This window comes from Delphinus delphis, chromosome 7, assembly GCF_949987515.2.
Source record: "Delphinus delphis chromosome 7, mDelDel1.2, whole genome shotgun sequence".
NCBI classification, from domain to species: domain Eukaryota; kingdom Metazoa; phylum Chordata; class Mammalia; order Artiodactyla; family Delphinidae; genus Delphinus; species Delphinus delphis.
The window spans coordinates 7,980,274-8,007,567 of record NC_082689.1 but is presented as its reverse complement, the minus strand read 5'-3'; the positions used below and the strand labels follow the sequence as shown (position 1 = coordinate 8,007,567).

Genomic DNA, 27,294 nt, shown 5'->3' with positions numbered 1-27,294 from the left:
TTGTTGGCATCTGTATATCTTCTTTGGAGAAATGTCTATTTAGGTCTTCTGCCCATTTTTGGATTGGGTTGTTTGCTTTTTTGTTATTGAGCTGAATGAGCTGCTTATAAATTTTAGAGATTAATCCTTTGTCAGTTGCTTCATTTGCAAATATTTTCTCCCATTCTGAGGGTTGTCTTTTGGTCTTGTTTATGGTTTCCTTTGCTGTGCAAAAGCTTTGAAGTTTCATTAGGTCCCATTTGTTTATTTTTGTTTTTATTTCCATTTCTCTAAGAGGTGGGTCAAAAAGGATCTTGCTGTGATTTATGTCATAGAGTGTTCTGCCTATGTTTTCCTCTAAGAGTTTGATAGTTTCTGGCCTCAAGTATCTTTAAAATAAGAGATGCTGCGATAGATGCAGGCTTCTGAATGAATCAAGTAAGAGCTGAGTTGTGATTCAGTATCCATAGATTTGTGTATTGTTCGAGGTTCAATTCAGCCCTGCTTCTCTTCGTTTCTTGGGATAGAAACATGACAGTACCAGCATCTTACCCTCTTAACTCTCTAAGCTAAGAGTGGTGTAGCTGCTTCCGAAAGAGGCATCTGATTGCATACGTTTTGACACATGATGATGGGATCGGATGACCTCTAGACAGCTTTATTTTCATTGTAGAGAAGTCGGAGAGATCCCATTACTTTATAAATTGCAGAAGGCAGTTGATGATGTTGTGCCACACTTCAGTTGTTCACTCTTTATTTACTGGTTGCCTCTTCTTATTTCTCTGAGAAGCTTATCATGAACCGTCTTTGTGACTGGCACGGTAGCTATTCCTTAGGGACTAGGGTGGGTCAGGTTTGGCAAAGTGTGCAGGCCACAGCTGCTAGCCTGTGGCTAAATTGGAAATTGAACAGAAAGACTGTTCTAAAGATCTCTAATGGTTTGTAATTGGAAACTGTAAAAAAAATACTGAGTATATGAAATCCCATTCTGTGAGTGTGGTGGTGAATTTGCAGTGTTAATTTTATCTTTATTTAAAATATCTTAGTAATCACCTGCAGTCTGTTGAGCGTAACATCAACTGTCTCTAGTAGAAAAGTTTGAGCGGTGGCTTTCCAAGCCAGTTTGCTGTTACCTCCTTTGAGAAAAATTAACATTTTACTTCTCTCTTATCCTCTGAAAAGAAGCACATAATATAAACTCTTGGAAGGGTGAAAGGATGAGAGTACATGTTTGTTTGTTTTTTTGCATATATGTATTTTATTTATTTATTTTTTTACAGCAGGTTCTTATTAGTTATCTATTTTATGCATATTAGTGTATATATGTCAATTCCAATCTCCCAATTCATCCCACCACCACTGCCCCCCTCCCCTTCCCCTCTTTCCCCCCTTGGTGTCCATACGTTTGTTCTCTACAGCTGCGTCTCTATTTCTGCCTTGCAAACCGTTCATCTGCACCATTTTTTCTAGATTCCACGTATATGTGTTAATGTATGATATTTGTTTTTCTCTTTCTCACTTCATTCTGTATGACAGTCTCTAGGTCCAGCCACATCTTTGCATGTTTGTTGGTGAAACATTTTGAAAATGTTTAATTTTTTCATGGAAACTTATTGCTGAAGTCATGCTTTTCTTAGCTACCTTTTCCAGTTAATTATTTTTGCAAAGTAATTTGGCTTAATAAGAAGACTCTGGCAACTAATTAAGTTTGGCAGTCGATACCTGGGGAGTTCACTGGGGCTACACTGCTTCAGGTGGATTGTTTTTAAGTATGTGCTTGAGGGGAATTCCCTGGTGTCCCAGTGATTAAGACTCAGGCTTTCACTGCTGTGGACCTGGGTTCAATAGCCAAGACATGAAAACAACCCAGGTGCTAACTTAAGACTCGGGCTTTCACTGCTGTGGACCTGGGTTCAATAGCCAAGACATGAAAACAACCCAGGTGCTGATCAACAGACGATTGGCTTAAGAAGATGTGGTATATATACATTGGAATATTACTCAGCCATACAAAAGAGTGAAATACTGCCATTTGCAGCAACATGGATGGACCCAGAGAATATAATGCTTAGTGAAGACAGAGACAGACAGAAAGAAAAATACTATATGGTATCACTTATATATGGATTCTAAAAAATAATACAAATGAATCTATATATAACAGACTCACAGACATAGAAACAAATTTATGTTTACCAGAGGCTGGAGAGGGACAGTTAAGGAATATGGAATTAACAGATACAAACTACTATACATAAAATAGAGAAGCAAACAAGATTTACTGTATAGTACAGAGAATTATATTCAATATCTTGTAATAACCTATAATGGAATATAATCTGAAAAAAAATAACTGAATCACTATGCTGCACACCTGAAACTAACACAGTATTGTAAATCAAATATACTTCAGTTAGAAAACAAACAAACAAACCACATTGCTCTCTCTGCCACTTCTTTGGGGGGAGTGTGACTTTGCTGGTTTTCTCCTAGAGAACCCAACTTCTGGAGCTGGTTGTTGCTCCTGCCCTTGGTTGGTTTTCTTTGGGGATTATATCAATGTGTTGTTGTTCTTGTGTTTTCTTGCAAATTGTCTACTTTTTACCTTTCCCTTACAAAAATTCAGTCATGTACAAAAGGTACCATCATGCTTTATTTTATTTAAAACAAAAAAGGGTAACTTACTTCTTTCTCATTTCAGTTATGAAAGCATGCAGTCCTCGTTTTCTTCCTTTTTTTTTTTTTTTGCGGTAGGCGGGCCTCTCACTGCTGCGGCTGCTCCCGCTGCAGAGCACAGGCTCCGGACGCGCAGGATCAGTGGCCATGGCTCACGGGCCCAGCCGCTCCACGGCATGTGGGATCCTCCCGGGCTGGGGCACGAACCCGTGTCCCCTGCATCGGCGGGCGGACTCTCAACCACTGCGCCACCAGAGAAGCTCCTCGTTTTCTGCTTTATGTATTTTTGTTTGTTTGGTTTGGCCTGTCTACAGTAGATCTTCTCTTATTTGGTGATTTTTTAGTATTATGTTAACCTGTTCTTCTGTGTTCATCACCATTTCTATTAGTTCCAAAGAGCCTGAGCTTCCTCTAGGTCTGTTTGTGGTTAAATACTAGTGTTCCTGTTAACTCAGTGGACAGATTGTAGAGTCTACAGTTTTCAAACCAAGGAAGTAACTTTTGGTTCCAAGCCTTGGTAAACTGACTACTTTATTTCCTTCTCCAACCTAGGATGGTGATCGAGACATTTTTATTGATGGGGTTGTTGCTCGTAATAGAGCCTTGAATGGGGACCTGGTGGTTGTGAATCTGCTTCCAGAGGAGCAGTGGAAGGTGAGTTAAATTTTCCTTTTATAACTGTAGACTTCTCAGGGCCTTTTGCAGTAGTGCATCAGTGAGACATCATTAACTGAAACAGTCACAGACCCCTAAGGCCCTTGGTTGCCTCAGAAGCAGACCACAGAATTCTTGGGACATAGAAGCATTGGGTGCGCAGACATTTAATGATTTCGGTTCACCTTGTTCCCTCCCCTATGATCTGTCTTCCCTGTCACATGCTTTGCATTGGTTTCTGGTGATTTTTAGGATAGAAAAAAAGCTTGCAGGGGACATTCAAACCTGATACGTATTAATATCCCACATTTAATGCTGGGAGAACTAGAAAGACAAAGCCATAAGGATGGTGCAGTCTTCACATATTCCTGCTGCCTCTCCTGGAGAACCCAGGCAACACATATCTAGTTCTGTGATGTCCAGTTTGGTAATTGGACTTCTCGTGGCAGATAAAAATAGACTGTGTATTTTTATAAAACAGAAATTTGGTAGCAGACGAAAATGTTTTTAACATGAGAATATTCTGGGTTTTAGTCTCCATCTGTGTCTGTCAACTGAAAAGGAGGATTTGGTTTTGTTTTGACTATTGTTTTAAATAAGGATCAGGCACTAGAATGATTCATAGCAACAGTTTCTTTGAATTGTCAAATAAAACTGGTAACTTGTATATCTAAGTCTGAATTTTTCTTCCTAGTATTCTTTTCTTTTTTTGAATTTTATTTTATTTTATTTATACAGCAGTTTCTTATTATCTGTTTTATACATATTAGTGTATATACGTCAATCCCAATCTCCCAATTCATCCCACCACCACCACCTACCCCCACCCCCGCCCTCTTTCCCCCTGTGGTATCCATACGTTTGTTCTCTACATCTGTGTCTCTATTTCTGCCTTGCAACCTGGTTCATCTGTACCATTTTTCTAGGTTCCACATATATGCGTTAATATACGATGTTTGTTTTTCTCTTTCTGACTTACTTCGCTCTGTATGACAGACTCTAGGTCCATCCACATCTCTACAAAATGACCCAATTTCATTCCTTTTTATGGCTGAGTAATATTCCATTGTATATATGTACCACATCTTCTTTATCCATTTATCTGTTGATGGGCATTTAGGTTGCTTCCATGAGCTGGCTATTGTAAATAGTGCTGCAGTGAACATTGGGGTGCATGTGTCTTTTTGAATTATGGTTTTCTCTGAGTATTCGCCCAGCAGTGGGATTGCTGGGTCATATGGTAATTCTACTTTTAGTTTTTTAAGGAACCTCCATATTGTTCTCCATAGTGGCTGTATCAATTTACATTCCCATCAACAGTGCAAGAGGGTTCCCTTTTCTCCACACCCTCTCCAGCATTTGTTGTTTGTAGATTTTCTGATGATGCCCATTCTAACCGGTGTGAGGTGATACCTCATTGTAGTTTTGATTTGCATTTCTCTAAGAATTAGTGATGTTGAGCATCTTTTCATGTGCCTCTTGGCCATCTGTATGTCTTCTTTGGAGAAATGTCTATTTAGGTCTTCTGCCCATTTTTTGATTAGGTTGTTTGTTTTTTTAATATTGAGCTGCATGATTCCTAGTACTCCTTTTTTTTTCATTTATTTATTTATTTTTGGCTGCGTTGGGTCTTCATTCCTGTGTACGGGCTTTCTCTAGTTGCGGTGCGTGAGGTTTATTCTTCGTTGCTGTGCGCGGGCTTCTCATTGCGGTGGCCTCTCTTGTTGCCGAGCATGGGCTCTAGGCGCGTGGGCTTCAGTAGTTGTGGCTTGTGGGCCCCAGAATGCAGGCTTAGTAGTTGAGGCATATGGGCCCAGCTGCTCTGTGCCACGTGGGATCCTCCCAGACCAGGGCTCGAACCTGCGTCCCCTGCACCGGCAGGCAGACTCCCAAGCACTGTGCCACCAGGGAAGTCCCCCTAGTATTCTTTATATCATATCTTTTATTTTATTTGGCTCAATTTATTGCTACTCAAGAATTTGGTATCCTCTTCAGTGAGAGGTATTACAGCAGAGTGATTAATAGAGTGGACTTTTAGGCTAGGCTACTTGGGTTTGAAGCTCATCTTTGCCAGTCATCTGTATAACCTTGGGTGAATTATACAGCCTCTCTGTGCTTCAAATACCTCATCTGTAGAATGAGAATAATCATAGTACCTACTTCGTAGGTTTGTCATAGGATTAAATGAGAATATATGGAGAAATCTTAGAATAGTGCCTGACCCATGGTAGCAGCTCAAGTTTTTATTATTAATTTTTTCCAGAAATGTGGGAAGTACTACCTTATCTCAGAGCTTTGTTGAGGCAGAAACTAAATTCTTCTTTTTATCTGATAGGGCTATAGTAATTGAGTAAGACCTATGTGTCAGGAATTTGTAGGGTGCACGGAAATCATTAATGCTCAAGATGGACATAGTTGTTGCCCTCATGGAGCTTTTAGTCTGGTAGGGAGTGCAGGTAGGAAGAGACAGATGCTACTCACACTTACACAAATTTAAGGAAAATTTTGATTAATGCTGCGAAGTTAAGTGCAGAGTGTTTTGCAAGAGTGAATTATCCTAGTCCAGATCTACCTCTTCACCTCCCCCCAACTCCCATCCCTAGTTGCTGACAATTGTGGATAGTCTCCTTACTTGAGTCTTGAAAACACAGCTAAGGGTTGGCTCCAGGTCCTAGGAACATAGGTTGATTTAGGTCATTTCCTCTTTTCCTGAAAGCATCATCTAGCAGTGTTGACTGGGTTTAAGATGACAGGAAGAATGCATTAGGGTCTGGTCAAACCAAAGGAAGTATTCCTAGAGGTCATAGAGAGAGTAAATAGGCAGCATTATAGTAAAGATAAGCCAAGGAACAGAAAAGATGATGGATCCCTTCTACTTAAGGGGTGAGAATGGATAGACTAGAAAGAAATAGAAGAGTGTTTAGCAAGACAGATGGATCTAGAGCTGACCAGAGCAGGTATGAGGTATTGACTGGTTAAAGAGTTAATGGAATGGCTGTGTTAAGTGTTAATTTCTTTTTTTTTTTTTTGCGGTACGTGGGCCTCTCACTGTCGTGGCCTCTCCCGTTGCGGAGCACAGGCTCCGGACGCGCAGGCTCAGCAGCCATGGCTCACGGGCCCAGCTGCTCCACGGCATGTGGGATCTTCCCGGACCAGGGCACGAACCTGCGTCCCCTGCATCGGCAGGTGGACTCCCAACCGCTGTGCCACTAGGGAAGCCCTTAATTTCTTTTTAAACATTTTAATAGAGATCTTGAAAGTATATGGAGCCTAAATGGTTTCACTTACTGATGAATTCCACTAAACATTTAAGGAAGAAATAGTCCTGATTTTACAAAAACGCTTACAGGAAAAACAAGAGAAGGATACCTTTTCCAACTCATTCTATGAGGCCAGCATTGCCCTAATACCAAAACCAGGAATGGACATTTTAAGAAAAGAAAGCTACAGACCAGTACTCCTCACAAACATGGGTGAAAAAGTCCTCAACAAAATATTAACAAATAAAATCCAGCAATGTATTAAAAGGCTAATACAACATGAGCAAGTGGGGTTTATCTCAGGAGTGCAAGGCTGGTTTAATATCTGAAAAGCAATTTGGTGTAATTCACCATATTAACAGGCTAAAGTTAACCCCATATTTAAATCAAATGCCATCATTTTGATAGATGCAGAAAATATATTTGACAAAAGTCCACAACCATTCATGATAAAAACTCATAGTAGACTAGCAATAGAAGAGGACTTCTTCAGTCTGATGAAGAATACCTAGGAGATACTTATAACTAACATTATTCTTAATGGTGAAAGAGTGAATTTTTTTTTCTACTATTGGGAATGAGGTAAGACTGTCCCTTCTCATTCCTTTTATTCAACATCATACTGGAGATTCTAGTCAGTATGATAAAGCAATCGAAAAAAACATTTAGATCGGAAAGGATGAAGGAAAACCTTCCTTATTCTCAGACTGTGTGATCTTCTATGTATAAAAACCTAAGGAATTTACAAGAAAAGCTACTAGAACTAATAAGTGAGCTTAGCAAGGCTGAAGGACAGAGGCTGATATACAAAAACCCATTGTATTTCTATATAGTAGCAATGAAAAATTAGAAGTTGAAAACTTTCTTAAAGTACCATTTTTAATAGGATGAAAAATATGAAATACTTAGGGTTAAATGTGACCAAAGGTGTGTAAGACTATAAAACATTATTGAGAGAAATTAAATAAGGCCTCAGTAAATGGTGAGAAATACTGTGTTCATGAATTAAAAGACTCAGTATTGTTAAACTGCCAATTCTATTCAGATTGATCTGTAGATTAAGCATAATTCCAAACAAAATCCTAGCCCTTAAGCAAGGAGGAGGAGGATGTTTAGTGAAATATGTTCTCAGGATTAAGCATAGGAAGCCCAGACCAAAGAGGCTAGAGTCAGGAACTTTGGATGAAATCCTTTTAGCTGTAATTTGTAATGTTCTGCCTATATTATTTCTGCATTCCCCCAAGTGTAAAAACAACTTTCCAGTTAGCAGTACACTTTTTTTTTTTAAGATTTTTTTGATGTGGACCAGTTTTAAAGTCTTTATTGAATTTGTTACAATATTGCTTCTGTATTATGTTTTGGTTTTTTGGCCATGAGGAATGTGGGATCTTAGCTCCCCAACCAGGGCTCGAACCTGCACCCCCTGCATTGGAAGGCAAAGGCTGCCAGCGACGTCCCGAGCAGTACACTTCTTAAAATGTAAAGAGTCCCTGTTTATCCTCTGTGTTGTCCAATCTGAATCTCTTTAATAGTCAGTCTTGTGGAGAGAAATATTGCAGAGGCTAGAGTGGACCATGGCATCTTTCAAGTCAAAAGAAAAGTAGGCTAAGTCCCTAAACCTTGGGTGCTGGGTATTGGCTGGGACCTCAGAAATGGTGCTAGAGCTTAATTGTAGAAAAGCCTCTGATGGTTTTCTTACCAATGCCTAAGACTCCTGAATCAGCACAGAAAAAGGAACTTTGGAGCCCACTTGGTTTTGGAGACTTCCATCAGAGCTACTGGCAGGTGGGCCAGGCACCTCATCAAGAATCATAGCAGTCACTGTCCTGTACAGGAATGGGCAGTGCTGGGGTTTCTAGGCAGATGAGTAGAGGGAAATAGAGGGACTCAGAAGACCAGTATTAGTATTAGTATTGAGGAGTCTGGAGAGGAGGTGATATTCATGAAGGAGGTGTGCAGAACAAAGCTGAGAGTAGCTGTTTTTTGTCAGAGAAAGATGGATGTGAGGATACCTCATTAGAATTGAGGCCAATCCTGTAGGCCAGTGCTTGTCTCTAACTTGCAAATGATTCACCTGGGGACTTTGTTGAAATGCAAAGTGTAATTTAGTAGATCTGAGGTGGTGCCCCAAATCGTGCATTTCTAACAAGTCCCTAGTCAACATTGGTGCTACGGGTTCTGGAACCATCCTTTGAATAACAAGCCTATAATACGTGAATCAGGAGAAAAGAAGAAAGAAGCAGCTAGGGAACTTGGGGATGAATTCTCTGGGCCCAGGATCTGAGACTTGGTTGGTGGGAAGATAGTTGAGGAAGAAATGTGAACCTTAACACTTGTGGCTGGGCCATGATGTCCCCCTGAGAGACTGGATCCTGAGCCTCTTATTATTAATGACATCCTTTTGAGCAAGGATTGGAATGGATATAGAGAAAGGCCTAGACTGGCAAGGAGAACCCTACCCTTTGTGTTGCTGGTAGAAGTAGAGTCGGGGTGATGACAGAGGGGCTGCCTTGGTATGTATATAGGCCCTCTTCGGCTTTCAGAAGATTTGAAATGTAGAGTGGCTCAAGGTTCCATACTTGTTCCGTTTCTGTGGAGTTCCTAAAGGTGTTCACAGTGGCTGCCTGACAACTGCTTTTTATATTAAAGTCAGCCCCATTAAGTATGTCTCTTAGGCCTCATTGGAATAAGTATTTCACAGCTTCCCATTCTGAAGAGGGGAGCTCTGTCGGCTATAGCCCACCTGTGACAGTTGTTGGTGACAGGGTCAAACTAGGGAGAAGAGAATATTCAGACTGTCATCAAGAATCCCTGACATGTAGAATATAAACATCTCAAAGCATACTGGCCAATTGTATTACAGGTTTGTTAGTACAAAAGCATATTGTTATCAAAGGAATCTGTTGTCAATGGTGTGAGCAAATGCGAATTAATTGGATTATTCATCTTTGCTTCTCTATTCTTGTTGCGCTCACCCCTCTTGGGTATGTAAACAACAGTTCTTTTAGCTGTAGTAGTAAATAGTCAATTTATTTCACAGCATGTTTTTTGGCAAAATAGATAGCTGTAGAAGTATCAAGCTGTGAGGCAATAATAAAAAATAATTTGCTCTTATATAACAATTATAATTTCAGAATTCCTCCATGCTTTTAGTATTTATATGTAATTTTTATTACAGTCATTTAATGAAGGATTCTTGAGGCGAATGATAGTTTCTTTACTTTGTCAATTTGGAAATTAAGCGACTTGTTTGAGAACTTGGAGTTTTGGGAAACGGAGTAGAATCCATATGTCTTGACTTAGCTTAATGTTCTTTCCTTTCCTTATGTTTGTTTTTTTTGCTCTTTTTTTTTTTTCTGTGAGGGTGTGTGTATGTATTTTTATAGCCTGAGGGTTTGTGGCTTTCCTCAGGTTTTCAGCGTGGATGGATGTGTCCCCAAATGGTTAGAAGCCATTGATCTTGATGATTCTGCCTGGAACAGTTCAGGGTACCTGGTGGCTTTTCATCCTCCACCCCTCCTGCCCTGTGCTAGATGATGGAGGTACAAACTCAAATAGGTCACATGCTTTGCTCTTAAGGTGCTTGTAGGCTGGTTGGAAGAGGGATGGGAACAGCTGTATGGTTTGTACGATAGAGAAATACATGTTGTTATGCGAGCACTAAACTGAGAGAATTTGGGAAGGTTTCATAGAAGGGGTTCCATTTGAACTATGGTTTGGAAGATGGGAATGGAGAAGAAGAGAGGTTTGGTTTTGTTTTAGGATGAGAATGATTTGTTTAGGGCTGAGAATTATTTGGCAGGAGAGGGTGGTGAAAATTTCCACTTTCAGGGAGGAACATATGAAGTAAGGGTCTGTCTTTCTGCCATGCAGTTGGCTGAGTGCTGCAGCCCCTCAACCAGCTCTCTTAGACACTGGCATAAGCAGGGAATTGCTAATTGTTACCAAGATCCCCCCCTCTAGGAAGACTAACATCCTGACCCCCTTTTACTGAAGCTCACAGTATCCTGCTCTTTGTAAACTCGTCTAATTGTCATGTATTTGATCTTAGCCCCACCTCTTCCATTTTCTTTTCTTTTTCCCACCAAGTTCATCTTCCATAATCATCAACAACCTTGTCCTTTATCTTTTTTTAAACTATAATAAATTCATCCTATTATTTTTCTTCTCTTAAAAATCAAATACTATAGTACATTGCAATTAAGTGTATGTAGACTCTGGATGCTGCTGCTGATTGCTAACTTTTTAGTGCTAACTGTGTACCAGGAACTGTATTTAGTGCCTCACACCATTCTTTAGTCTGCTTTTATCTCTATCCCAGTTTCGTGAATGGGAAACCTGCGGTTTAGCTTAAGCATACTACTTATTTAGGGAACAAATAAATACAACTAGGGAGTGACAGTGTTGGGATTCAAATTCACATCTCTTCATGTCATGACCTCATTGCTATTTGTTATTCCAGAGGTGCAAAGGAGAGAGTTATTTGATCTGTAGATAGATATTGTCAGGTATCATAAAAATCAACATAAATCCAGAAAATAATAATACATGATTTAGCATTAGGCAGTATCCTGAGTTGCCATCATGGGTAAAGAAGATGACTTTATCAATTGAAACGACCAAAGGCCCAGTATTCTTTTTTTTTTTTTTTTAAGCAGCATATAGTATCTTTTTATTATGAGTTTTACTGGTCTTGATCTAGTATTTCAGTTAATTTTTAAAAAATTAAAAAAATCTTTTACTTAGTAGCTTTATATATATCTATATATATTTTTAATTTTTAAAAGAATTTTAAAATCTTTTACTTAGTAGCTCCCAGTATTATTCTTAGAAGACAAACAATTTAGAAACAATTAATTAGAATTCGAGTGAACTGAGTGGTTGTATCCTAAGGCTAGAGAGATATGAAAGCTACCCCAGGGCATTAGGGAGGCAAGTATTGGGAATGTGTCTTACCAGACATCTGCCCTACATAATAGATCGAAACCGAGAGAGCTAACCCAATTATAAAGTGAAACCATGAGCTACAGCCCGCTGGACAAGACATAGAATCAAAGAGGTTATAGACTCAGATGCCATTCTGGCTTGTTGGCAGCAGATCTCAAATTCATGGGACATGTGACACAAGTATTCAGAAGGCAGGTAGGCATTTGTCATATAGAGGGTGCCTTCTTCTGGGACTTTGGGACAGGGTTCTAATTCCAGAGATGTGAGACCATCTTATTACAAACAGACTGTTGGAGGCAGCCACTAGGCTGGGAGTCAAGGATAGGATTTAATCCCTGAGCTAGGAGAATTGGCTAGAGTGGTACTGGGAGCAAGAACCAAAGCAGAAGACCAACCTTGAAAGCCAGAACTCTGGGCCTTCTTTGGCTGTACCAAAGGAGATTTGGGAACCCAGAATTCAGCTCTGGTATCTTGGATCTGGGGGTTGGGTTAAAGCTAAGCCCTCTGATAAGAGGAGCCAAAGCTGTTTAAATATTAACTTCTTTGCTTGATTGGAAACTACGGTGAGTAGCTTAGTTGATGCAGCCATAGTGAGTGGCCCAGAGAAAATCAGAGTACAGGAAGCTGATAAGAGCGTATTAAAATTAAAATCAGGTGAAACTGTGAAACAGAAGCTGACTAGCTGAAGAGTCAGGAGTGGATTTCAAGTGAAATTTCTTCTCATTGGAACTTAGCTTCTATATTCTTCTGTCTGAATATTTAAAATATAGTAAGACAGACTGGAATATATTTGATATATGGATACCCAATGGAAAATTATAATGTTATTCATTTATCACCCAGGTATTTGTTGAATACCTGCATTGTACTTGGGAATAAATCAACCAAGCACTTTGTTAGCTAAGTCTAAATTTCTCTTGGGACAGGATTATTTTACTTAATTTACAACAGAGTAAAGTTTATACATGAATTAAGAAGGATGGAAAAGCAAGGGCAATTATTCTATGTTTTCTAACATGTCTATTGTACAGTTCCTAAGAAAACTTATTTTTATGCAGAATGCTAATACTTCAGCAAGGGAATAATAGAAGTATGGATGGACATTTTGGAAGAGATTAGCACAGAAAGAACTTGAGTTTAAAAGAATAAAGGAAGTGCTGATAGGAGTAACTACTCTTGTTCTAAATTAAACAAACAAAAATCAAAGTGCACATTTAATCCCTAACTTTCAAAGGCTATTCCAAACCTTCTTATGGTCACATGAAATTGGTCTAGTACAGTAAATTGTTTCCTTTGACAACTAACTTTTCCTTCAAATGATTGTTTTAAAGTTTTGTCTTCCAAGTTCTTCTTTAAATATGCACCCATCATACTAGATTATATTTAATCCAATCTCTTATATAACCACTATCATTTTGGATTGCTCTCAATTCCAGTGGAATTTGGATTTCTTAGAACTGTTTGGTTTCTTGGCCTGCATGGCAGGCCCAAAAAAGACTTGGAAGGTACTTAATCTTGGAGGGCAAGGTCTTTGGAGCCTCCACCCATAACAGTATGGTAGGTAAGGTATATCTACTACCATGATCAGATTTTCCCAAAATTGTTATATACACAAACCTATTTTTAACAATCATCTTTTCTTCTTCTTTATTGCCAGCTCTAGGATCAAATACATCAGGTTCTTGCCTGCTTTAAACATGCCTTCAGATCTCTGTAATTCAAATTGAAATGTCTGAAATAAGGAATGTATCATTTAAGGATAGAGTAGCTTATTTGTGCTGGGAAACTCCCAATTAATATTTCAGGATTATTTGCTAGAAAACTAATTCATTCCTCCTTAACTCCATGGAGATGGTTTGGTGAAATTCACATTCATTGTAAGGAATGAGTTAATATAGGTAAAGTACTTAAAGCAATACTGGCATATTATAAATGCTCAAGAAATGTCAGATATTACCACTATTCTTTGAAATGAGGACTGAGAGTTACAGTTAGGCCAATATCATAATAATGACTCAAGTTTACTATTCCCAGCTCTTGAATTTACCACTGATAACATTTGCTCATAGCAGACATAAAATGTTGACATAAAATGTTGATATCTCAGTATGCATTCCTTTGAGGAAATTGCTAGACAGTTGTATGGTAGGCAAGATTATACTGTGGAATGATGTGGTTTATTTCTTACTCATGCCCTTTGCCCATCAAGCTCATCTAGGGTTTTGTTTTCAATGATCATCACTCCAGAGCCCAGGCTGAATGGAACAGCTGCCATCAGGAGTACTCCCCTTTTCTGTGGCAGAAGGAAACAGAGCCCTGGAGGGGCCACATTTAAAATGCCTTTGTCCCAAAGCGACTTCATCAGTTCTGTTCACAACTCATTGGCCAGAATGAGTCACCTGGCCCTACTCAACCACAAGAGGGCCAAGAAGTACAGTTCTACAAATTGTCTGCAAGTAGGGATAGCAGGAAATATCTGGTGAACTGCACGGATGACTATCACACTGGATTAATTAGATTCATTGTACTTTGCATTCCTGACCAGCCATCTGAAAAGTGTATGCCACTGGTCATTAGGGAGATCAGGCAAAAATTTCTATATTATTTACTATAAATACATCACCACTAATGAAAAAAGAATTCAGAAATACCTGAAAATGATCTAGATGGTCTTTAAGATCACCCTTAGTTATGTAACTCTTGCTTTAAAGTACAGCGTGTAATATAAAGTAAATTTGTTGATCTTCAAATTAAGCTAATGGTGTAATTTTTGTAAGTGAAAGGCAAGGAGGTTTTAAGGAAGTGTACTGGTATTTATTTGATAATATTTATAAACCATAAAGAGTTTATCATTAGCAGTAGTATTTTGATATTGTTGCTTGCTACTGCTATTGTTAAAATTTTCATTTTTTATTAAAAATTTTTCAATAGCTATATATTATCCTATGTTTTATAGAAACTAGTCATGATTTAGGGCATATACATAATTGTCTTATGAATTTAGGCAATTAGGGAGAGGAAAATGGTAGATTTGGAAAACTATAGATATTTTAGTATTTTGGAGCTTGAAATGCAAGATAGGGATATAAAGTGGCAGGAGATGAGGCCGGGCTGGTAAATGGCAGGTCGGGAGGTTCACATCGTGAAATGTCTACATACTGTGTAAAGGAGTTCTGCCGTTATCATGTAGGTATGGGGGAGCCTTTGAAGAATTTTGAGGAGGGGTGATGTAGTCAGATTTGCATAGTAGAATATCATTTTGGTGGTAGGGTAGAGAATTTAAAGGAAAGGGGTAGGGACTTCCCTGGTGGCGCAGTGGTTAAGAATCTGCCTGCCAACGCAGGGGTCGCAGGTTGGAGCCCTGCTCCGGGAAGATCCCACATGCCGTGGAGCAACTAAACCCGTGCGCCACAACTACTGAGCCTGCACTCTAGAGCCCGTGAGCCACAACTACTGAGCCTCAGCACCACAGCTACTGAAGCCTGTGTGTCTAGAGCCCGTGCTCTGCAACAAGAGAAGCCACCACCACAAGAAGCCCGCGCACTGCAATGAAGAGTAGCCCCTGCTCGCCGCAACTAGAGAAAGCCTGCACAACAACGAAGACCCAATGCAGCCAAAAAAAAAATAAATTAATTAATTAAAAAACATAAAGGAAAGGGGTAAAATTGGTGGGAGATTGATAAGAAAGTTACTTAAGAGAGTCTCAGTGAGTGATGATAAGAGTCACAGTGGCCATGTGGATTGTAAGGAGATGAATTTAAAGACTATTTAATAAGATAGAACATGGTGATTGGATGTAGTAGGCAAGGGAGAAGGAAGAAGGCAGGATGACTCCTACATTTCAGGCTCAGGTAATTGAGGGGTTGATGGCACCATTTGCTAAGTTAGGAAGGGGAGCAGGGACATATGATGGGTTTGTTTGGACACAATGAGTTTGTGAGGCCTGAAGACATATAGGTATATAGAGCTGGGAGGCAGCTGGATATTAGCATTGGGAGTTCAGGAGTGAGATCTTGGCCAGAGGTAGAGATTTTGGTAACCTCAGTGGCACTTGAATAAACTGTCTGGGGATGATTTATGGAGAGATATGGCCACTGAGGATGGAGTCTGAGGAACACCAACACTTAATGGGCATGGAGAGGAAGAGGATCCAGTAAAGGAGACTGAGAAGTGGTGGCCAGAGAGGAAGGAGGAAAACCAGGAGAGAATGTTAGGCTGGGAACCAAGACAAGGGAGCATTTGAATGAGGAGGAAGTAGTCAGCAGTGCCATGTTGTTGACAGACCCAGTGAGGAATTTTGCTGAGAAGTTAGATTTGGCTAACATGGAGCCATCTGTGACACTGCTCAGAGCAGTTTTAGTAGGAAAGAAAAGGAACGGCAGAAACCAAATCCCAGTGAGTGAAGCGGGGCATGAAGGAGGCCATGAAAGGGTAGTGATAAGACACAAAGATGATGGTGATGGTTGTTTGGGTATGAGAAAAACTTGACTTAAATGTAGTACCTTTTTTTAAAAAAAAAAAATCAATTTATTTATTTATTTTTGGTTGTGTTGGGTCTTCTTTGCTGCATGCGGGCTTTCTCTAGTTGCAGCGAGTGGGGGCTACTCTTCGTTGCGGTGCGTGGGCTTCTCATTGCGGTGGCTTCTCTTGTTGCGGAGCGCGGGCTCTAAGCACGCTGGCTTCAGTAGTTGTGGCACGTGGACTCAGTAGTTTTGGCTCGCAGGCTCTAGAGTGCAGGCTCCGTAGTTGTGGCACACAGGCTTAGTTGCTCCGCGGCATGTGAGATCTTCCCAGACCAGGGCTCAAACCCATGTCCTCTGCATTGGCAGGCGGATTCTTAACCACTGCGCCACCAGGGAAGTCCCTAAATGTAGTATCTTAAGTCAGATTTCCTAGAGGCCGAGCTTGAGATGGAGAGTCTTGCCCATCTCAAAAAGTAGTCTATTTTTATGAAAGATTTCTGAAATACACCAAGTTACTTAAAATTTAATTAGTAAAATCATGACATAGATTGAAAGTTCAAATTTGAGAACAACGTACAGAGAACTGGATTTAACGCTAAAAGAAGTTGGGCCTGGCTGGTAAGAGAATGAATCGATAATGCAGAGCACAGAACCGAGGGTAGAACAGGGACGTGCTCTAGAGAAAGCCACATCAGGTTTTAGAAGCAAATGCACTGGGGACAGTTGGCCAGGAGAAGAGAGATGTCCCTATGGCAGTTTTGGGGAACATAGGCACCTTCCAGGGCAGCAGTTGGCAAACTTTCTGTAAAAGACAAGATAGTAAATGTTTGAGGCGTTGTGGGCCACATGGTTCTGTCACGACTTCTCAACTCTGCCAGTGCAGCACAAAAGCAGCTCTGTTCCAGAAAAACTTCATCTTCAGAAGCAGCTGGATTTGGCCTGTGGGTGGTAGTTTGCCGACCTCTCTTCTAGAGGCATGATTAGACCTCATGAAGGACTTTGCTCCTGCCCAACCAACCAAGCAACTATAGAAGCCTTGACACAGACCCCTGCTTCTCCTCCTTAAACAGCAGGACAGCTATGCTGGCAAAAGTTTTCCTGTTTTGACTCCGTCTCAGTATTTCAGGCTTTTAGTTCTTGAGTCTTTTGATTTTGAATCAGACAATGTTAGAGTCTCTATCTTTGTGGTTCTTGAAAATTAGCTTGCATGGATTCTGTGTTTTGTTTTCCTTTAGAGTTTTCTCTTTAATAATATGTGTGAACGTTAAGCTTGCAGCCTATTAAGAATTCTGTATGTATTTACCATAGTTTTAGATCATTTTTGATCAGGTTAGAAATAGATTTTGCAGATTAAGTTCTAAGTAGTATTTTTTGGAAGCAGGGGAAATTGAATGGGAAGCACACGGCCACCTTTACTTTGTTTCCTTACTACTGCTTATTCTAGCTCCATTCAGTTTCTCATCCAGTGTCCCTGGGCTCTGCCCTTATGCTTCAGGCCTTTTTGCCATTTACTTGAGCAGTAGGTAGTATGTATCAGTGCTTGAAGTGATCAGAGAGAAGACAAGTAGTTTTCCACTAAGTCCTTTTTAAGTGCCAAACCAGGCCCATTTGTGTCGCTGTAAAAATTGTCATTGGTACAGGATGTAGTAGAGGAGGACAGTAGTAGGTCAGGTAAAGGTCAGTGTTTGAGGCAAGTGACAAAGATCAGTTGAAAGGGATGAGTATAAGGCTACAAATGAGGAGTGTGTTCATGGTCAGGAACCAAGGAGATTTCTAGCAGGTTGGGACATAGAACAAATGATGGAGATAAATGGTTTAGAATATAGACTGTCGGCAGGGTCAGGGAGGGCTAGTCCACTCATGCAACTCCTCTGTCAAACCTTCGTTGAGTGCTTACTATGAGTCGGGCATCATGTCGTACCTTAGGAATGTGGTGTAGAATGAGGTAGGCGGGATCCGGTTCTGCATCTAAACCACAGAACATAGAAAACGACTTGAATAACTGTTCTCTCAATTCTCCCAAAGATGGTACTTAAATAGTGCCATTCTAGGTTCGAAGTAGAGAAGTTAATTCATTATGTATAATGGATGCCTTAGTGTATAAGGGCTTACTTTTCTTGCGGAGCCTGGATTGAGAAAGTCAGTCTAGTAGAGCCACATGAATTGGTGAGAGCAGTGGTAGAGGAAGTCCTGGAATGCTGTGGGAGTGCACGATAGGGATGTCCTGCTAGGCTGAATAGGATCTAGGAATGCTTTCTGGAAGAAATGAAGTCCGAATGGAAAGTAAGTTTTAACTATATGAAGAATAGGGAATAGAGACTTGATGGAAAGGAGAGCCTAGCCTGCTCTAAATCCTAAAAGTTGTTTATTAGCTGGAGTGGAGGCTGAGAGGAGAAAAGTAGTGGCTGGAGATAAGTCCTTGTCAGCCTTATTGGGGGCTCCTTCTCACTGGGTACTGGCAAAGGCCAGTTGTAGACTCGAAGACCCAGATCTTGCTGCGTGAATGTCAAGATGAGCTGGATACCTTTGCAATTCTTGGTACATGGTTATTTCTTTTCCTGGAACCACTGGTGGAATGAGGTTTGTTATACACTATGATGGAGTGTCCTCAGCCTGTAAACATCCTAGTCTCAGATACTTCGGGGTGAGATCTTGTTGTCTTTTGACAGTAAAGAGGTTGAGCCTTGGCAGCCTTTGGGGCCTTTGGGGCCTTCTGTCTGTCCTCTTCAGTACATTCTTAGTGTTGGGTGTGGTATTCCTTTTGGGGTACTCTGTATCTTTGCAACTCAGAGTGTGGTCTGTGTACCAGCAACATTACAGAATCTCGGGCTCTACCCCAGGACCCACTGAATGAGAATCTGCATTTTAACAAGATTACCAAGTGATTTGTATGAACATTTAATTTTGAGAAGCACTGTTGTGGATGATTAAAGAATTAACTCTTCTGTTCTTTTAAAATAAAAGTTACATTGGCACTATGGAGAAAGGAGGAAGATACATATGACACGATTACAGGTAATCTTGGAGGAGAGTCATGAGTGCAGTGTCACTTGTTGGGGCTTCAGAGGTTTGAAGTAATGATTTCCTTGTTTCAGCAGAATTAGACTCTGCACTTCCCCTTATACCCCCTGCTGCTTCCCCAGTTAGCTCTAGCAATTGGAGGATGGAGAGATTATTCTTATAGTTGTAGTTAGAAAAAGTGTACTAATTAGTTTATTGAAAAAAGATTTCGGGACTTCCCTGGTGGCACAGTGGTTAAGAATCTGCCTGCCAATGCAGGGGACATGGGTTTGAGCCCTGGTCTGGGAAGATCCCACATGCTGCGGAGCAACTAAACCTGTGTGCCATAACTACTGAGCCTGCTCTCTAGAGCCCACGAGCCACAACTACTGAGCTCACGTGCCACAACTACTGAGCTCACGTGCCACAACTACTGAAGCCCGTGTGCCTAGAGCCCGTGCTCCACAACAAGAGAAGCCACCGCATGAGAAGCCCACACACCGCAACAAAGAGTAGCCCCCTCTCGCTGCAACTAGAGAAAGTGCACGCGCATCAACGAAGACCCAACGCAACCGAAAAAAGAAAGAAAAAAAAAAGATTTCAATCTATATCTTGAGTTGTTTTTATGCCAGTAAGTTTTCTGTAACTCTCTTTCTCCCACATTTTTAGGAAATCATTTTTATATTAAGTTCAGACAATCATGTCATTCCTTGTTAGCCTCCAGTTTCATTCATTTTTTTTCCCTGAAGAATTACCTCTTACACTGTGTTTAATACATGTTTTTATGATGCAGGCTTCTTTTTTTCCTAAATCACTAATTGAGACCTGATTCTAGGAGTTTGCAGCATGTTATAAAAGTCTTTTTGAAAAGTAAGCTTACAGAATATTGAAAAAACATTTTAATGTACAGAATTTTGTATCTTGAAACACTCCAAAGTATGAAACAGCTTTTAATAACTTAAGCATTATTATTATTCTTTCTGCCCTATGCCATTGTCATATCACATGCTATTGCATCAGATGGTATTGAAAAGAAAAAGAATAATATAAGCTTAAAGGGTAAAAACTAGAAGAGGCAAATTTAAACAAAACCAGTCTGAAACTGTTTAAATGTCTATATTTGAAATTTATCAAAAGGATATATTATTCTTTAATGAATAAAGCACTCACATTATCAAAATAATTTGTTATTTATAATTGGAATTATTTTATTATTTTTTTTATTTGGATGTTTTCTTGACTTTGGTAAGATTAATTTTTTTTTTTTTCCCCGGTACGCGGGCCTCACACTGTTGTGGCCTCTCCCGTTGCGGAGCACAGGCTCCGGACGCGCAGGCTCAGCGGCCATGGCTCACGGGACCAGCCGCTCCGCAGCATGTGGGATCTTCCCGGAGTGGGGCACGAACCCGTGTCCCCTGCATCGGCAGGCAGACTCTCAACCACTGTGCCACCAGGGAAGCCTACAGCCAGGTTTTTTGGACCCACTGCCCCTTTGTCGGCAGTGGTCTGGATTCTGCAGTTTGGCTTCTGACTCAGTAGTCTGCTAATGTTCTTTTCATGGTCGTCACTGACTTACACAGTTTTCATTGGTCACTGTCTTAGTTTTCATTTTCCTTAGGCTTTCTATAGTGATTTAACACCATTGATTTCTATCTCTTTTTGTAATAATGGCCCATTAGCTCTATAGCCCAGTTGGTTTTGTGTGTGTCTTCTTGGTCTGTTCTTTTGTAGTTAAATTTCTCTTATTCCTCCTCCAGTTGTAGACATTTCCCATTCTCCTGCCTTGAGCTGTCTTTCCTTTATATTCTCTTCCACAGAGGTCGTTATGTACACTCAGAGTTTAAACTGGCGCTACTCTGGGTTATTTCCACCATCCATTACTTACCCAACAGGTTTTGATTGGCCACTTTGTGCCTGGCACTAGGCTAGTGCCAAGATGCAAAGGGGAACACATTTTTGACTGCCCTTGATTTACTTGCAGATCAGTCTGAAATCAGGTATGTAAACAGAGCACCCATAGTATTACTTAAAGGAGATTTGCACACAGATGCCAGAGCTCAGAGGAGAGGAGGGGACAGGTCTGCCTAAGGAAATTGGTTAAAATTTCTTAGAATAGATGACATTTGAATTTCAGTTTAAAAGGAGAGTTTGCCAAAAGAAGATTCTGGCGAGAGGAGAATGTTTTAGGCAAAGGGAACTATACATTTTAAGGAATATAAGCATATATTCCTCCCAAGTCTAACCTGGTAGGGGCAAGCATCGTGTCATATTTATGTTTATATTATGGCATACTGGAAGGAGCATGGGCTTTTTGAGTCAGATTGGGGTCCACATTCTAGATCCTTTGCTTATTGACCCTGAGGTTCAGAGGCCTCTGAGCTATAGTCACCTCAAGTAGTGTCTGGCAAGTAGGTGCTTTTAAAATGTGAGTTTCATTTTTTCACTTTCTTTCCCTTGTATCTAGTTGCCCAATAACTGACATACAGTGGGTGGGGAATAAATACTTGAACAATTTTAGTGTTTCCAAACAATATGAGAAAAATGACTGATATTGCTTCTTTTGATGTAAAATTTTGTGACTAAAAAGCACAGGGTGAATTCACTAAACTTAGTGGTCTTACAAAGCAGAAATTTGTTTTCTTAAGAACTAAATTTAATTGTAGGAGAAAACAGCCGTGGATCAAGTTAGGTTTGCTGGTTGGTTGCACATGGGAGCTGGATGTAATTTATCCCCGCTGAATATCCAAGATGGACTATGTTGATTGTAAATGTTTTCTGTAATGTTTCTTCACTACTGCTTACAGATGGTTTTTTATTTGTTTTCATCTTACTTTCCTTTGGTTTAAAGAATTAAATAAGTGTGGTTGTAGAATAAATTGTTCCAGGATAGTCTCTTTTCTCCCCAAGGCCCAGATGCTGTAGCTCACCTATTTCTCAGTGAATATTAGCTCAGACTAGAGTCATCTAGCCCTTTGTTACCAATTACATCCTTATTCCTTCGTGTGACATAAAGGCCTACCATGACCTGACCTCTGCCCTCTTGGACCACCTTCAGTGTACCCTTAGACTTTAGGCACCACAGACTGGAGGTCTTTGAATAAGTACCGTGTAGCTGCATGCCTGCATTTTCTTTTCACACACATTGTTTCCTTTGCTTGCGATTTTCTGCTTATATCTCTCCCTCTTTCCCGGCTCACCTTTCAAGACTGGATTCACAGGTTTTAGCCTCTGGGAACCTTTACTTTATATCTCCACAATTGTTATCCAAGATTGTTGTTGTTTTACTGAATTGAAAAATCTTCAGATGTTTTTCATCCCTTACTATAGAACCTTTATATTATTTTTGTTCACATTCCAATGGTATTTGATGTTTTCTTCTGGGTATTGTTTGTGCTGCTTATTATTAATGACTCCCACCATACGATGATGCTAAAAGTGGCAGATACTATTTCTTTAGTCCTGTTCTGTGCTAAGCACTCTTCTAGTTCCTTTGTAAATACTGTATATTGCAGGTATAGATTATTTGTAAGGTGGACTAAACTGTAGTATTTATTTTTCATTATTCATGTACTCATTTCTAAACAGGCCAGAGCATATTGATTTAATTCATGAGGGGGCAATGTGTGGCAACAGATGAAAAGTCAGTCCCTAAATCAGAAAATTCTTGAATTTGGGTTTTTGTTCATACTTCCATCTTCAAGCTATTTCTGTTAAGGTTGAAAAAACTTAGAAAATATATTGGTATCAGTTTTTATTATTAAATTATTTAAAAAGTAGTTTAAAGGTGTGTTTTTTTAAACAATAAATTAAGGCAGGGAGGTACTTATATATCTGTTAGTGTCTCCTTTATTCTTAACTTGTTGATGTGATGATTCGTTCAGCAAATATTATTTTGGACATCTGTGGTGCACCAGATAAAGGAATATATATGTCATAGAATATAACAGATAGTGTGCTGCCCTCATGGAACATATGGAAAGTTTATATCATCTGTTAGGCCTGAATGGATCCAGGGAGGCTTGTTTTCAAAACCTATTTTTGTTTCTTTGTTTAGGAACCCTAAGGAGGTTTAACTAATGTCTTAACATTTGGAAACTGCTTTAACAAGTGCAAAAGTGAGAGGTGCTTTTTAGCTGTTTCTAATTAGAAAGGAAAATTCTGTTCTTTCAGCAGAAAATAAGTTGTCTCTTTAGCTAAGTTCATTTGGGGAAAGAAAAACCAGTCCTAGTATTATACACTTACAGTATGATTTTTGTCTTAGAATTAATAAGTTAAATGCCTTCCCTAAACTCATTCAGTTTAGGGTTATTTGGTACCTTTTTTGAGGTACCAAATAACCTTTTGAGGTGTAAACTTGATTAAAGAATAAATCACCTTTCACTTTATTTTCCTTCCTTCCATTTTGCCTTGAAGCTTTCCACTGACAGCTGTCGTTTCTGAGAAGCTGCATTGGGAAAGGGTATTGCTCCCTTCCTCTTTCCTTGTTCTTTAGGTCATCATCTCGAATCCTTAATGTGAATTGAGACACAGAATGTGCACATGTGTCTGTATGCATTGCAGGGGGAATTTTTTTAGGGAGTTGGAGGGTACTTGTAAGTAGTTGGACCAGGATTAGTATAGGAGAAAAATCAAGAAAGATAAAATTCATGTATGTATACGGACGTATACATATATATGGAAGAATATCTATAATATAGGAACTGCCCAAAGCACTTGCAGTCTTACATTTTATAAGTTCCATGAACTCTTGACCCGTTATTGAATTATAATTCATTTATTGTGTTGTATGTATTTTGTACCCTAGAATTTTTAGCCACAGTAAAAGCATTTGGCTGATGGTGTTTATTTAAAAATTTTTAAAAAATTTATTTATTTTATTTTTGGCTGCATTGGGTCTTCGTTGCTGTACGCAGGCTTTCTCTAGTTGTGGCGAGTGGGAGCTACTTCGTTGTGGTACACGGGCTTCTCATTGTGGTGGCTTCTCTTCTGGAGCATGGGCTCTAGGCGCGTGGGCTTCAGTAGCTGTGGCATGCAGGCTCAGTAGTTGTGGCACACGGGCTTAGTTGCTCTGTGGCATGTGGGATCTTCCCGGACCAGGGCTTGAACCCGTGTTCCCTGCATTGGCAGGCAGATTCTTAACCACTGCGCCACCAGCAAAGCCCGGTATTTACTTTAAAAAGGCAGAAAATCCACCCTCAAGTCATCTCAGTTTCCGATTCCATCAGGGTAATCCATCCCCATTCTAACTGACTGCTTAAAAAAAAGTGAATCTTTAGAAGAAGAGAGTATCTTCTATTTATAATTTTGCATCTAAAATGTCTATCATTTAACAAAAAAATTACCATATATGCCAGGAGACAAGACAAATAATAGAAAACCTAAAAAGGAAAAAAAAAAACCCAAAAGCGACACACCTACAGATAATTCAGATTTTGGTGTTAATTAGAAATTGATTTTAAAATAATGAGTTAAAGGACTTCCCGGGTGGCGCAGGAAGGCAAGGTTGGTTTACTACTCAGAACTCAGTTAATAGGGAAGGTGATGGTCCAAGGGTACAAAATTTCAGTTATGCAAGATAAATTCTTGAGATTTGCTATATAGCAAGGGTCCCCAACCCTCAGGCCGTGGACTGGTACCGGTCTGTGACTTATTAGGAACCGGGCCGCACAGCAGGAGGTGAGCAGTGGGTGAGTGAGCGAAGCTTCATCTGCCGCTCCCCATCGCTCCCCATCACTCATGTTACCGCATGAACCATCCTCCCCATCACTTGCATTACTGCCTGAACCACCCGCCACCGCAAGTCTGCAGAAAAAATTGTCTTCCATGAAACCGGACCCTGGTGCCAGAAAGGTTGGGGATCGCTGCTATACAGCATAGTGCCTATAGCTAACAGTGCTATATTGTATACTTAAAATTTGCTAAGGGGGTTGATCTTAAGTATTTTTACCATAAAAGTAAAATTAAAGTGGGTGGGAAAAAACTTGGGAGGAGAGAGATACATCTGTGATCTTCATGATGGTGGTTGTCGTTTCTTTGGATGTATACTTATCCCCAAACTTATTGACTTACATATGTTAAATATGTCCAACTTTCTGCATGTCATTCATATCTCAATAAAGTGGTTAAAAATGGACAAAAACTCAATAAAATTAACCGCATTAATAGAAGAAAAGGAAAAATCATATGATTTACTTCAGTTTTTGCAGAAAAGTACTTGGTAAAATTCAGTACTCATTTTATTTTTTGGGGGGGGCCATGCCATGCACCTCGTGGGATGTCAGTTCCCCAACCAGGGGTTGACCCCAGACCACCTCGGCAGTGAAAGCCTGGAATCTTAACCATTAGGCCACCAGGGAACTCCCAATACTCATTTTTTAAAAAAATTTTATTTTATTTATTTTTGGCTGCTTTGGGTCTTTGTTGCTGCGCGCGAGCTTTCTCTAGTTGTGGTGAGTGGGGGCTACCTCTCCGTTGCAGTGCGCGGGCTTCTCATCACGGTGGCTTCTCTTGCTGCGGAACACGGGCTCTAGGCGCACGGGCTTCAGTAGCTGTGGCTCGTGGCTCTAGAGTGCAGGCTCGGTAGTTGTGGCGCACAGGCTTAGTTGCTCTGTGGTATGTGGAATCTTCCCGGACCAGGGCTCAAACCCGTGTCCCCTGCATTGGCAGGCGGATTCTTAACCACTGCGCCACCAGGGAAGCCCTCAATACTCATTTTTGATAAAAGTTCTTAGCAAAGTAATAATAGAAGAAACCCCTTTAATCTGCTAAAGGCTTTTAGCCAAAAAAACCTACAAAACATCATAATTAATGGTGAAACACTGAAAACTTTCCTTCTGATAGTCTAGGGTATAAAACAAAGATGCTCATTATCACCACTTCTGTTCCACATTGTACCAGAAGTCATAGTCAATGCAGTAAAGCAAAGGAAACAGAGGGTTGGGAAAGGAAGCGAGTAGCCATTATTTTTAGATTGCTTGATTTTATACATGAAAAGTCCAAAAGAATTAAGGCTGCTACATACACAGTCAACTTACAAAAATTATTTGTATTCCTGTATATCTGTAGCAAACCAATAATCCTTAAAAAAAAATGATACCCTTTACATTAGCATATAAAAAGGAATACCTTAAGATAAATATAATGAAAGATTTCATTATATTCATAAATATAATGTAAGACCTCAACATTAAAAGTTACATGATGTTATCAAGAGACGTTAAAGATGCCTCAGCTAAATGATCTTGGACTGTAAGATTCAATATGGTAAAAATGTTAATTCTTCCCATAATGATCTATAGATTCCACACAATCCCAGCAAGCATTTTTATATGTGTGTGGAAAGTGACCAACTGATTCTAAGTAGCGTGAAGGCCAAAACTAACCAAGGTAATTTTGAAGAACAAAGCTGGAGATCTTGCACTACCCAACATCAAGATTTATTATAAAGTGAGCACAATTAAGACAGTATGGTATTGATACAAGGAGAGACAAATAAACGGATGAATGGAGTAGAAAGTCCAGAAAAACACTCATTCATATACAGCCACTTGATTTGTGACAGGGGTGACCAGGCAATGAAGTGGGGGAAAGAATCTTTTCAATTTGGATATCCAACGTGGAGAAAAGGAATGCTGACCCTTATCTCACACCATACATAAAATTAAATTCTAGATTGGATTACAGATCTGTATTACAAATATATTACAAATATAGAAGGGGAGCAGTAAAGCTTTTAAAAGAAAGCATGGGAGCATATCTTTATAACCTTGGGAGCAGCAAAGACTTCTTAAACAGGAAACAAAAAACACTAACCATAAAGGGGAAAAAACCCCAATAAATTGGAGTACATTAAAGAACTCTGTTCATTAAAAACACCGTAAGCAAAGTTAATATTAATCTACACAATGGGAGAAAATGTGTGCGATACATCTATCCAATAAACGACTCATGTCTAGTTTATAAGGAAATCCCACAAATCACTGAGGAAAAAAACAAGCAAATAGAAAAATGGGCAAAAGACTTAAAACCTTCACAAGAAAAGGATATCCAAATGGCCAAAAATTTATAAAAAGATGCTCAGCTTCATCAGTTATCAGGAAAGTATGAGTCAAAACCATAATGCAGTACCACTTCATAACCTACCTAAAGTACTAAGTTGAAAAGGGCAGGTAATACTAAGCATTGGTGAGGTGTAGAGTAACTGGAACTCTCATACACTGCTAGTAGGAATCTCAGTCAGTATGGCCGCTTTGAACAGCTGCTTGCTATCATCTGCTAAAGCTGCAGATACCTTATGATCTAGAAGTTCCATTCCT

General features: G+C 39.8%; 1 protein-coding gene across 2 annotated transcripts in view; it reads left to right on the top strand.

Annotated features, from left to right (window-relative positions):
• DIS3L2 (DIS3 like 3'-5' exoribonuclease 2) overlaps positions 1–27,294 on the top strand; it is a 373,782-nt gene that overhangs the window by 70,074 nt on the left and 276,414 nt on the right. For both annotated transcript variants that reach the window (XM_060015926.1, XM_060015927.2), the window contains one exon: positions 3,208–3,309. In XM_060015926.1, the coding sequence (XP_059871909.1) occupies positions 3,208–3,309 (102 nt within the window). The remainder of the gene's footprint in view (positions 1–3,207; positions 3,310–27,294) is intronic.